Consider the following 14,482-nt stretch of genomic DNA (forward strand, 5'->3'; position numbering starts at 1 on the left):
TCGACACAATTGTCCATGTTTTGTTTGTTTCGTGTGCCCGAAGCTCTTCGTCGATAGCGTGTGCCCACTGCGCAGCATCGTCGCTTCGAACAGCTTCCTCGTACGAATTTGGCGTTACATACTCGGCGACATCGACCTCGTATTCGTATCTGGAGGGCTTACGAAGTGTGCCCCGCTTCCTTAAAACTCGCTCTTCGTTTAACACTTGTTGTTCTTCTTTTTCTGTATCTTCGTGACCTTGGTTCCCGATTTCTCGTACTTCCTCTTGCTGCTGAGCTTCGCGCTCGTCCAAAACTTCGCTTTGCGGAGCTGCTATTTTTCTTTCTCTACCTCGTTCCTCGTTTTTCACTGTTTGAAACATTATCGTCTCGAATCCGTCATCTACCTCGTCGATTTCTACCTTGCCGATTATCTCGTGAAATGTCACATCTCTTGTGATGCTGACTCGCTTCGTCATTGGATCATAGACACGATAATTTGGAGAGTCACCTTCATATCCGACCAGAATCATTCTTCGACCCTGTAAATCGAACTTCTTGGTGAACTGTTTTGGCGTGTTTACAAACGCCACTGAGCCGAAAATCCTGAGATGACTTATTGTAGGTTTCTTCCCTACCCATTTCTCATATGGCGTGGAAGATCCGCCCGACGACACTGTTCGATTTAACACGTACACGGCAGTGTTGGTAGCCTCGGCCCACAAGGATAGCGGTAGATTCTTTGCGTGGATCATTGTCCGAGCGCTCTCAACAATCGTTCGGTTCTCTCTCTCCGTTTTGCCGTTTTGCTGCGACGTATACGGCGCCGTGTACTCTTTTTTGATGCCTCGCGCTTCAAGATATTCATCCATTTGTTTATTTCGGTATTCCTTCCCATTGTCCGATCGCAAGATTTTTATTGGACATCCGAACTTGTTCGCGATTAATTTTTCGAAAACTTTAAACTTCTCGAAAACGTCTGATTTATGTCGCAAGAAGTAAACATGACGATACTTGGTCGCGTCGTCCGTGAACGTTACGAAGTACCTCGCTCCAGCCAGAGATTGGACAGGCATACGTCAGTATGGAACACTTCTCCCGGTTTCGTCGATACTTTTTCCCGATTTCTGAACGGTAGACGATGCGACTTCCCGAGTCTACACATCTCGCACACGAAATCCGTCGCATCACACATCGACACTCCAACAAGTCCCTTTTTTACGAGCTCACGTATCGCACGTTTGTCTACATGGCCGAGTCGCTCGTGCCACACTCGAAGATTGTACGCCGCCGCGTTCGCTTCTTCCGCATTCGATTTACCAACCCGTAGAGACATTCGGTAAATGTCATTGTCCTGTCTCACACCGGACGCAACAATTTCACTTTCCCGCATAATATTTACATACTTGCTTTGAAGATAACCTCGAAGCCTTTTTTTGTACACGCACCTACGGAAAATAGGTTTTTCTTTAATCCGGGTACGTAAAGAACTCCCTCGATTCGTGCGTTACTCCATAAGCCGCCAACGAGCTTTTTCACGAGCACGTCACCTATCCCCACCACACAACACTCATCTCCATCGCCAAGAGATACTGTTCCGCCATTTTCGATGGGAATCAGTTAACCAGTCTTTTCTATGGGTCATGTGTCTCGATGCACCACTGTCTGTTATCCACACGTCGTTTTTGTTTACCGCGAGTAACTCTCTCAGCTGCCTGCCATTCGGCATTTCGGATTCACCCGACTCGCGGCTCGCATTTCGCGATTTTTCGACGATAAACGCACAGTCCCGCGACTGATCACGATCACCGGATTCCCCACTCTTCTTGGTCGGGCACTCGTACGCGTAATGTCCGTTTTCGTTGCACTTGTAGCACTTAATGTTCTTTTTGTAATTTTTGTTCTTTTTCGGTTTCTCTCTTCTTTTATTGCGATTCACATTTTCGTCCTTCGCAGCCGAAAAGGCACTGTCATGGTTCTCATAGTCCGCGCCGTCGTTATGGCGCTATTAGTTATGTTGGCACGACTGTGTGCCCCCCGCTCTTGGCGCGCGGTCTAGAGTTAGTTACTTATGGAAATACACGCATCTCTCCACGCTGTATCCTCAATACACTAATATAATAGATATCAGCAGATTAATTATTCTCATCCTCTCTTCCGCTGTCCTGAACGTGACATGGCGCAGTCGGTAGGTTGAGTGTCTTCAAGAAATACGTTACACTGATAATTAATCTACTTACAAGCGAAGTAGAAAATACAAGCAAGAAATCCGCCATTACGCTACGCGATAACAAGTACGCGAGACAATGGAAGTGGCACTACAACCACCGCCAGCGTTGTTGTTTGAAGGAAATATCGCTGAGAAATGGAAAAGGTGGAAGCAGAAGCTTGAATTATATCTTGTGGCCACGGGATTAAATACGCAACCGGAGATAAGACAGGTAGCAGTTCTACTTCACACTATTGGTGAGGAGGCACTCGAGAAATTCAATACGTTTGGTCTCAGTGAGGAAGAGAAAAAGAAGCTGCCAATAGTTCTCGAAGCATTTGAACGGTATTGCACACCTAAAGCTAATGAGAGTGTGGACCGTCACATATTTTTCGCCCGAATGCAACAACCGGGCGAGACGTTCGATGTATTTCTCACGGATTTAAAAAAGCTAAGTATACCATGTGGCTTCGATTCGCTTCGAGACAGCTTAATCAAAGACCGTATCATCAGTGGCGTTAACGACGCCATTTTAAAAAATAGATTACTTCGCGAGGATGACCTCAATCTAGAGAGATGTATTAAAATCTGTAAAGCTGCAGAATTAGTACAGCAACAGATCAAGACACTGGCTACGGAAACAAAGGTACTTGCAGTCAACGCCAAGCAGAATACGGCACAGACAGGCGTGAACAAGCAGCAGGCGAATAAAAATAGACGACCTGGAAGAAAGAACAACCACGCTAGGAAAGCACTACCATCTCCCTCAACGCAGGATGCGAATACAGGCCAACAGATGACTACTAAGACGTGCTACAGATGCGGTACCAAACATCCTCTACATCAGTGTCCAGCATATCGTAAAACGTGCGCTAAATGTAAAAAATTAAATCACTTCGCTAAGGTATGTAAGTCCGTTAACAATAATGTAAAAAGCATAGAGCAGGTAGAGCAAGATGCATCACAAGCTGAATTTGTAGAACAATTTTTCATTGGGTGTATCGATGCTAAGCGTAATCACGATTGGTCAGAAAAGTTATTAATAAATAATAGTAAAACCTTAGTGGTGAAATTAGATTCAGGAGCACAATGTAATGTACTACCACTTAAAATTTTTGATGAATTAGAACTTTCTCGTAGCATTGTACAGAAATCAAACGCAAAATTAACGACATATGGCGGCAATCCGATTACAGTAGTTGGTAAATGTTGCATTAAATGTACAACTTCTAAGAATGTGATTACTCTAATCGAATTTGAAGTGGTAGATGCAATAGCTCCTGCAGCATTAGGACTACCTACTCTTTCAAAACTGAATTTATTAAAAAGAGTTGAGACAGTTAATGTTACTAATTGCAATATAAAACAATTTGTACAAGGATCGGGATGCATTTCTAATTATGAATATGATATTAAACTAAAACATAATACAGGTCACATAGAGCCATGCAGAAGAGTTCCTCTTAGACTTAGAGACAAACTGCAGAAAGAACTCCAAAAAATGGAAGACGAAGGAATTGTCGAGAAAGTACAAGAACCAACTGATTGGGTAAATGCTCTTGTTGTAGTAACTAAAAAAGACGGAAGTCTTAGAGTTTGTTTAGATCCGCACCATCTAAATCAAGCTATTCAAAGAGAATATCACTATATTCCAACGTTTGAAGATTTATGTTCAAAGATGGCGGGATCACGCGTATTTAGTACACTGGATGCAGACAGAGCATTTTGGCAAATTAAATTAACAGAAAAAAGCTCTAAACTTACAACTTTTAATACGCCTTATGGCAGATACAAATTCCTGCGACTTCCATATGGAATTTCTTCTGCCCCTGAGGTATTTCATAGATGCTTCCAAGACATTTTTTCAAATATTGAAGGAGTGGAAGTATATCTAGACGATATAATAGTACATGGTAAGGATGAAACAGAGCACAACAAACGACTTATGGAGGTACTTAATCGAGCTCAACTACGAGGTGTCAAATTGAATCTTAATAAATGTAAAATAGGTCTATCTAGAATTAATATATGGGTCACATTTTTTCGAGCGAAGGTATTAGCCCAGATCCAAATAAGGTAACCGCTATTTTATCTATGAAACAACCGACACATGTTAAGGAACTGGAAACGTTTTTAGGCATGCTTACATATCTAGGGAGATTCATTCCAAACTTATCACAAAAATCTACTAAGCTAAGAAATCTTACTAAAAGAAATACTGTCTGGTTGTGGGATCAAAACGCTGAGCAGGCATTTAATGATCTTAAAAACAGTCTGAGTACAGCACCAGTTCTACAATTTTTCGATTCACGTAAACCAGTAGTTGTTAGTGTAGACGCCTCTCAGTCGGGTCTTGGTGCAGTTCTCCTTCAAAACAATTTACCAGTTGAGTATGCATCACGTTCATTAAATGATACACAACAAAATTATGCACAGATTGAAAAAGAGGCTCTAGCAATTGCATTTGCCTGTAAACGTTTCCACTATTATATTTATGGTCGACAAGTTGTCGTCGAAAGTGATCATAAACCACTAGAAGCGATATTTGCGAAACCTCTGAATAAGTGTCCGGCTAGGCTTCAAAGAATTAGGTTAATGTTACAACCTTATGACATTAGAGTACAATATAAACCGGGAAAAGAATTATATTTAGCCGATGCGTTATCACGATCATACTTGACAGATGAAAGCTCGCTCTTAGATGAGGAAATAGAGGCACAAGTGTGTATGATTAGAGACAATCTACCCATTAGCGATCCGCAATATAAACGTTTTATACATGAAACATTACACGATGCTAATTTACAATTGCTTAGACAATATATAGAGAATGGGTGGCCTATTAACAAACATTCAATTCCAGATTCCATTAGAGTGTACGCGACATTCAAGGATGAACTGTCCATAATAGATAATCTCATTTATAAAGGTATACGGTTAGTGGTTCCCTCAAGTCTTAGACAGGAGATGCTAAAGAGAATACATTATAATCACCTGGGCATAGAAAAATGTAAGTCACGTGCTAGAGAAATATTATTTTGGCCCGGTATGTCTAAGCAGATTACTGATATTATACAAAATTGTGAGACTTGTTTACGGTACCAAAGAGCTCAGAAGAAAGAGACATTTGTAAACAAAGACATTCCTCAAGGTCCGTGGCAAGTCATAGGCGTAGATTTGTTCTACTATGCTGGCTGTGAGTATCTACTGGCAGTGGATTACTTTAGTAAATATGCAGAGATGGCGAAACTTAGTGACTCCTCTAGCAGCACAGTTATCACACATCTTAAATCGATGTTCGCGAGGTTTGGCATACCTAACATAATATACTCGGACAACGGTCCGCAGTTTAAAAATTCGTATTTTCGAGAGTTCTCATCCAAATGGAATTTTGAACATAAAACGTCAAGCCCTAGATACCCACAGTCGAATGGTTTAGTGGAACGATTCGTCGGTACAGTCAAGCAGATGTTAAAAAAGTGTGGAAATGATGGGAAGGATATATACTTGGCATTACTTGAATACAGGAATACTCCTATAAGCGATAAAATTCCTTCACCAACAGAATTAATGTTTGGTAGAAAAACTAGAAGTATATTACCCACCATGTTAAAAGATTCTTGTGAACAGACCAGACAATTGCTTGAGGAACGACGAAGCGTTCAGAGGAAATACTATAATAGATCCGCTAAAGATCTAAGTTCTCCGAAATTAGGCGATCAGGTTTTAGTGAGAAAAGATATGTGTTCTCCACTACAACCTGCTCAAGTCATTGACACTTGTGATAGGCCGAGATCTTTTAAGATAGCTATGCAAGATGGCTCGACAGTGGAAAGAAATCGCAGACACATATACAAAGCTCCGCGTACTCTGAAACCACTGCTTTGTACTTCGGAATTAGAGGACTATATGCCCCCTACATTTGACTGTAATACATCCAATAAAGTCGATGATTCGAACGCGGGATCTCATATAGAACAGAATTCGAACAACAGTCCTGAAACTAAGCGAACGGTTGAAAAGGCTGACAACTCTCCGACCCCACTTCGTACTCGTTCGTCTAGACTTGTCAAGCCTCCGTCATATCTTAAAGATTATGTCACTCATTAATAATTATTAGCCGCGATATTTATTATCTCTTATTCAAAATATGTTTTGTACGTTTATTTTAGTTGACTATCCTTAGTCAGGACTTTCTCGTTTTGTTATATATATAAAAAAAAAAAAGGATGTCATGGTTCTCATAGTCCGCGCCGTCGTTATGGCGCTGTTAGTTATGTTGGCACGACTGTGTGCCCCCCACTCTTGGCGCGCGGTCTAGAGTTAGTTACTTATGGAAATACACGCATCTCTCCACGCTGTATCCTCAATACACTAATATAATAGATATCAGCAGATTAATTATTCTCATCCTCTCTTCCGCTGTCCTGAACGTGACACGCACTGTCTCCATCCTCACTCAGACCCAATCTGGCTTCTTCACGAATCAGCCTTTCTTGCAGATTCTCTAGAGTTTGCCGCTTCGGCTCGACGCTGTCCCAGGCCGTTTGCAGCGTGCTACATTTTGGTGACAGGCTTCCCAAAATCTTGGCTATCACAGTCAAATTCGTTACGTGTTCTCCCACGTCCTCGATTTGGGCAGCTAAATTCCGAATTTTAGCAATATGCTGTATGACTAAGTCGCTCGGCGCCATTCGATATTCGTAGAATTTCTGCATCAGCAATAGTTTATTCGCCGAGGACCTTTGTTCGTGGATTTGGCACAGATTATCCCACATCTCCTTCGCGGATTCGCACACTAGCAGCGGCTCAAGCTGAGCCGGCTCCAGCGCCGATGAGATAATAAACATCGCCTTGGCGTTATCACGCGCCCACTGCCTCGCCTCCTCCGTCGTCCGATCGTCCGGCACAGGACGTGTCCCGTTAACGATCCCGTCGATCTCATTAGCCATAATTAAAGCGTTAATCTGAAATTTCCAACCTTGGAAATTCGTCCCGTCAAACTTCTTAACGTGCCGTGCTGAGATGTCCTGAGACATTTTTGATGCAAATCACTCGCGTTCCGCTACTCGCAGCACAAGGTCCGACCGCGCCAAAAATTATGGCTACCGCCCGCGCCACGTGTTCACGACCTCTCTTCTCACTCACTATTAGACACGCAGTAATACGTGATCTGGGCCCATAACCTGATAGACCTTTACTGGTATTATATATTATTGAAGGTACAGAATCAGAGAACCAAATTTCCCTCTATATGAACTCGTGTATTTCAGAATAAGGATTACAGTATATACGAGACACGTTTTACCTCGTTGCATTCGCACGACACGACAAAGTTGCCATAACCGGCCCACGACCACAGCGCCGAGACAGGGACAACAGTGGATCGGCGAAGAGAGAGGGGGCACATCAAATAAGCGCGAAAACCATTTTGGTTTAAATACAACACTCCCACCGTTTGAGTGCTTATAGAGAAATCATTTTTATCAGATTACACAGTCTTTTAAATCGGTCTTTTGGAATCGCTTTGGTGAATATGTCAGCGATTTGATTTTCCGTGGGTACATAGAGAATATTTATTATATTATCTTGGACTTTCTCGCGTAGAAAATGATACCGGATGTCGATATGTTTTGTTCTCTGGTGAAATTCAGGATTTCTAGCAATTTTGATTGCGCTTTGGTTATCGACGTACAAGTTGGTTGGACGTTTACATTCATATCCGACATCGCGCATAAGTTGTCTTAACCATAGAATTTCTTTGGCGGCTGCCGCTGCAGCTACATATTCCGACTCGGTTGTACTCAACGTAACGAGTTTTTGTCGCTGCGATGACCATGTGATCAAACCGCCCGCTAATTGAAATGCATATCCTGTGGTTGACCGACGAGTTTCAGGATCACCCGCGAAATCCGCATCAGAGAATCCCACCAGACACAAATCGCTCCCACCGTTTCGATACTCAAGACCGTAGTCCAAGGTTCCGCGAAGATACCGAAATATTCTTTTTACCGCTTGCCAGTGCTGATCGTTATGACAGTTTGAATATCTACTTACGGCATTAATAGAAAAAGCTAGGTCCGGTCTAGTTAAAATAGCTAAAAACATTAATGACCCCACGGCTTCCCTATACGGTACATTCGACATTTCGTCATTTTTATTTCCGGGGATTAACAACGCGTGTGGGTCAGCAGGTACTGAAACACTGTTCGCGTCAGTCATTCGAAATTTTTCGACAATACGATTCGCGTAAGCTGATTGATGAATTTTTATCGACTTCGAGTCTCGATTGCGATCGATCTGTACGCCGGCGAAATATGTCCCGTTTCCAATCGTTATTCGGAATGTTTTCTTGAGTGTCTCTAGTAAAGTGTTCAAAACGCTTTCTGATTTTGCCGCTACAAGACCGTCGTCGACGAATAACGCAAGAAGTACGATTTCGCCCTCAAACACTCCCCGGAAGATACATTTTTCAGAAGCACTTGACTTTAAACCGAACTTGTCGAGAAAATTAACAAAAGTTTCGTTCCAACAGCGCGGCGCCTGTTTCAAGCCGTATAATGACTTGTTCAAACGACACAATTTTTCACCCTCGTCACGGCTGACCTTGAGTCCTTCTGGGAGGTCCATCATTACTTCCTCTTCTAGTTCTCCGTACAGGAAGGCAGTCTTCACATCAAATTGGACAAGGTTGAGATCCTCGTGAGCAACGATTGCCAGGAAAAAACGAAGTGAATCGTATCGAATCACTGGTGCAAACGTTTCGGAGTAATCCAGTCCGGGTTTCTGTTTAAAGCCTTTCGCGCACAGTCGCGCTTTATAACGACTGATCTTGCCATCTCCATCCAACTGGATTTTAAACACCCACTTCGAATCGATAGACCTCTGTTTGTCTTCCTTTGGTACAACAGTCCATGTCTTGTTGACTTCGTGTGCATAGAGTTCTTCTGCGATAGCATTTTTCCAGTGTTTTGAGTCTGGGCCTGATATCGCCTCTTCGTAGGTTTTTGGATCATCGTACTGAACAAAATTTAACTGAAGTCGATCGGGTTTCTGCAGTGTTTTTCGGTCGCGAAGCACTCTTTCAGAGGTTTGTGGCTCGATTTCTGTCACTGGTACGTTCCTTGGTTCCATTTCTTCCTGCAGTGGTTCGACTTTTTGCTGTACAGGCTCGTCTTGTGGCTCAGCTTGATCAATTTGGGCTTCTTGCTGATCTCGGTTGAAGAACAATGTATAATCATCCTCTGTTTCCTCGTTCACTGGATGAACGTCTTGAGGCATCTCGTTAAAGACTACATCTCTGGAGATACACACGGACTTCTTTATTGGGTCGTACAGCCGATAATTCGTTGATTCATCTTGATACCCGACAAGAAACATCCTCTTGGCTCTAGGGTCCAGTTTTGTACACAGCTGCTTGGGCACATGCACATATGCCGCTGATCCGAATATTTTGAGATGCCTTACACTCGGCTTTATTCCGGTCCAGAGCTCACACGGAGTCGTTTCGGGATTTTGAGTTGAAGTTGACCTATTCAGAACATACACCGCCGTGTTGACTGCCTCTGCCCAGAGAAATTTCGGTAACGATTTGGCCTCAAGCATCGTGCGTGCACTTTCCACGATTGTACGGTTGTCACGTTCAACTTTCCCGTTCTGTTGGGGAGTGTACGGCGCTGACTTTTCATGTTTTATTCCGTGCTCAGCCAGAAACTTCTGCATCTCCTGATTCAGGTACTCTTTGCCATTGTCAGTCTTCAGCGTTTTGATTTTTCGTCCATGAGTCGTATGAACCATCTTGGCATAATCCTTGAATCTGCTTACCACATCAGACTTGTGTCTGATAAAATGGACTGTTCTGAATCCAGTCGCATCATCCTTGAAGGATACAAAGAATTTTGTGCCTCCTAGAGACTCAACAGAAAATGGCCCACATACGTCTGAATGTATAAATTCACCAGGTTGGTTAACACGTGATGTTTGTTTTTCACTAAACTTTAGCCGATGTGATTTTCCAGACTGACAGGGTTCACAGAAGAAATCTTTCGACTTTGACACCTGAATTCCGTCCACGGAATTTTTCTCTATCATTTCCCGAAGCCTCTTGGTGTTTACATGACCGAGCCTTTCGTGCCAGGTTTGAAGACCAGCAGTTGTCCAATTTACTTCAGTTTCCGAATCCGTGATCTTGGTTTCAAAAAACATTCTATAGGTGTTGTTCCCTTGTTTTACACCTTCACCGATAATACTCTCATCACGGCTTAAAATTACACGATCATTTTCAAAGTGCACTCCAGTTCCTTTTGACGTTGCACATCCGACTGAGAATAAGTTTTTCCGAATGTCCGGCACATATAAGACATCTTCCATGCGTCCTTCCAGCCAGACGCCATTCACAAGTCGGTGTATTTTTATTGTTCCCGAACCGCACACTTTGCACTGCGTGTCGTCACCAAGCGAGATGCATTCGCCGTTTTCACTCGGTCGATAATTTTCAAACCAGTCAAATCGAAAAGTCACGTGACGCGACGCACCGCTATCGGTAAGCCACACATCGTCCACACTCCTCTGCATGAGTTTCTTAGTTTCTTCCGCGGACGGCGCTGTACCAACTTCTCTGTCATTGGAGAAAGGGATATGTTGCATATTCCCTATGTTTGTCACATTTCTGGCGCTCGCAACAAACGCCACATTCGCGTCATTTTGACTGCTGCTTTTCTTCTCACTTGACTTCTTCTTCTTTTTTGTACACTCGCGAGCGTAATGTCCAAGCTTCTTGCAGTAGAAGCATTCGACGTTCTTTTTGTCTTGTGGATTTGCCTTCTTCCGATCGTCGTGGCGTCCTTGTTTCGATTGGCCCTTCTTTGAGAGGGTCATCACAGCGAACGCACCTGCTACTTCATCATCGTTTGACATTCTTAGCTCTTCTTTCATGAGTCGCTCAGTCAACTTCTCGATACTTTGACTCTCTTCCGGAACACTGTCCCAGGCTGTTTTAAAAGCATTGAACTTCGTCGGTAAACTAGCAATAATTTTCGCCATTATCGACACGTTGGAAACATTTTCACCGAGGTCTCTAAGTTGCAGGGCCATATTTTGCACTTTCGAGACATGTTGCACAGCCGAGTCATTCGACTGCATTTGATATTCGTGATATCTTTGTGTTAGGAATAACTTACTCGTCGCCGAGCGCTGTTCGTGAATCGAGCTTAATTTGTTCCACATTTCCTGAGCAGTGGTGCACACAAATAGACTTTCCATTTGCTTCGCCTCAATTGACGACGAGATGAGATACATCGCGCGCGCATTTTCTTTCACCCACGCCTTTGCTGCGTCCCCGGCGGCATCTTCCGGCTTGGGTCGCGTGCCGTCCACAATGTCCAAAATTCCATTTGCGATAAAGATCGTGCGCAATTGGAACTTCCAATGTTGGAAGTTTTGTCCGTCAAACTTCACAACACCACGAGTAGACAAACTCTCAGCCATCGTGATTCGAGCACAATTTACTGCCCGCACGAACACAGAACGCGTCTCCCCTTTTCCGTAATGGCGGGTTCACCTCGGCCTTTGTTTCTCCACGATCACGCAGCTTTCCGTACTTATGTTCACTTTTTAGTCGCGAGGACTGGGCCCATAACCTATTGAAGGTACAGAATCAGAGAACCAAATTTCCCTCTATATGAACTCGTGTATTTCAGAATAAGGATTACAGTATATACGAGACACGTTTTACCTCGTTGCATTCGCACGACACGACAAAGTTGCCATAACCGGCCCACGACCACAGCGCCGAGACAGGGACAACAGTGGATCGGCGAAGAGAGAGGGGGCACATCAAATAAGCGCGAAAACCATTTTGGTTTAAATACAACATATATGTGAGAGAGGAAGAGAAGGGTTACTGTAATAAACTTTTCTTCTCTTCTAAATGGAACTATTTATTAATGTAACTTTTCACGTGCGCACGGTACAATGTATAAAGAAGAAGTGTGGAAGAAGTGAAAACGGAATTTCCGCTTACATGCTAGTGCCCTCTCCTTTGGGACCTTCCCGTTTTCCGCCAATCACCATCTGCGCATCTTTCTCGCGTCGCCAATGTTAACGCGATGAACCGATTGTCTCAACATTAACCAATAGTAACGAATTGCTGCTACAGCGTGCTGCGCATGAAAAAGCACCTTAAGTAAAACAGATTACAATTTGCATATTACAGTTTTCTAAAAAATTTTTGCAATATGTTATTCTTAGTGCACAAAATATAAAAGTCGGTTATTGAGATTTGATTTGAAATTTATTTAATTTATACTAGCCCGTGCAATGAAAAATAATTGCTTGTAATTCCAGAGTACCAATCTGTTAATGACTCGGAAAAAGAACATGGCGGCCTGCTCTCAAAAGACTTTCGATGGATGGAATTTATGATTGAAATAGAAGTTATGAAAATGTTTTAGATTAAAAGACTTTAATCTTTCTTTAGTCGAATTTCTAATTTTTGTTTGAACTTCCGATTTTGGGTTAGTTGTATTATAGCATAGATAAGAAATTTATCAATTAACTCTAAAAAAGAAGTGACATCATTCTTACGGTGCAAGTACAAAATGTAATAGTGTTTGGAAGATTGATTTAAATATTCGCATTAATGACAGCAAGCCTCGATTGGTATTGTTGAGAATGAGATAAGTAAAAGACATTACAACATAATTTTGTGTGTTCACATCGTTGTCGTTATGAGCTTTTGAAAATACGGTGGGTACTTATTTTATTCTAATCTAATCTTACTATTTAAATGTAATACATTTCGCACTTCAAATGTTGTAATAATAATAATTACTCTGTACATAAGAAAAAGGCATTTTAACATAATGTGTTGACATCGTTATCGTTATGTAGCTTTTTTGAAAATGCGGTGGATCTTTATTTTATTCTAATCTAATCTTATTCATTATTTATAAGTAATACTTTTCGTACTTCAAGTGTCGAAAAAATTACTCCGTACAAGCTTCGATATTACTTCTAAGTGAACAACGAGAAACTCATCAGTCTTTTGAGAGCAGGCCGCCATGTTCTTTTTCCGAGTCATTAACAGATTGGTACTCTGGAATTACAAGCAATTATTTTTCATTGCACGGGCTAGTATAAATTAAATAAATTTCAAATCAAATTTCAATAACCAACTTTTATATTTTGTGCACTAAGAATAACATATTGCAGAAATTTTTTAGAAAACTGTAATATGGAAATTGTAATCTGTTTTACTTATATGTATGTATGTTCATTTTGAATTTGCACCTTGAATGATCTATTAGTTACTTTTCGTGGTACATATTCAACATAGAAAATATACTTTATGTATGTTTATTGCAGTTATTTTCTAGAAAACTGTAATATTTTATTGTAATCTGTTTTACTTATATGTAGGTATGTTCATTTCGAATTTGCACCTTGAATGATCTATTAGTTACTTTTCGTGGTTCCCAGATAGCCAAACCCACCAAAAGCACGCATTGCAAATTTATGCTACATATTATAATGGCAAAAATCGAGCAGCAGTCGAACACGGTTTACCGTTTCAGTATAGCCATAACAGAAATACAGCAAAAATAGAGCAGACCTGCGTCATAATACACTAGCAAAAATTCTGTAAAAATTCATCAAACTTTGCCGAAATAAAGCAAGCAGAATTCGAGCAATACATGCTGACAAAATAAATTAACAAAAAATAGATCAAAACTTGATATAAAACATGACTACATGTTAAATCAGCAAAATGTTGTTAAAAATCTGGCACACTTATTGTCATATTATGACAGCAAAAACGCAGCAAAAATCGAGCACAGTCTGCCGTCACGTCGTGACTACAAAAACGCGACAGATATAGAACGTGATCTGTCCTATCAGCCATTGATGGCGAAGACGCAGCAAAAATCATGCATAATCTGTCTATTTATATAAATTGTCTATTTATAAAATATTTTTATTAAAAGTATATATAGACAATTCGAAACATGTCTGTCAATAAGATAGCAGTGGAGCAGTAAGTACGTTAGGCGAACGACTCAGAACTGGTGGATCGAGGAGTCACGAGTTCAAATCCTATCAGGTTTAAAAGTTTTTTCCTAGGTATTTATTAGTCAGTTCAGCACTTAAGGGGAGGACACAAATGATAGAGAGAAAAATCTAATTAATAAGAATTTAATTAAATTAATAAGAATTTAATTAAATTAATAAGAATTTAATTAAATTAATAAGAATTTAATTAAATTAAGAATTGCTGTAACTTTTTTTTTCTGCAGTC

At 41.4% G+C, this 14,482-nt stretch overlaps 1 protein-coding gene across 1 annotated transcript; it reads left to right on the top strand.

The window, feature by feature from the left end:
• Positions 1-2,284: 2,284 nt before the first annotated feature.
• Positions 2,285-6,297, top strand: LOC108778887 (uncharacterized protein K02A2.6-like). The gene is made up of 2 exons (XM_018546200.1): positions 2,285-4,187; positions 4,241-6,297. Exons 1-2 carry the CDS (start codon positions 2,285-2,287, stop codon positions 6,295-6,297), a joined length of 3,960 nt encoding a protein of 1,319 aa, XP_018401702.1.
• The last annotated feature ends 8,185 nt before the right edge of the window (positions 6,298-14,482 follow it).

This window comes from Cyphomyrmex costatus, unplaced genomic scaffold, assembly GCF_001594065.2.
Source record: "Cyphomyrmex costatus isolate MS0001 unplaced genomic scaffold, Ccosl1.0 scaffold526, whole genome shotgun sequence".
Classification (NCBI taxonomy): Eukaryota; Metazoa; Arthropoda; class Insecta; order Hymenoptera; family Formicidae; genus Cyphomyrmex; species Cyphomyrmex costatus.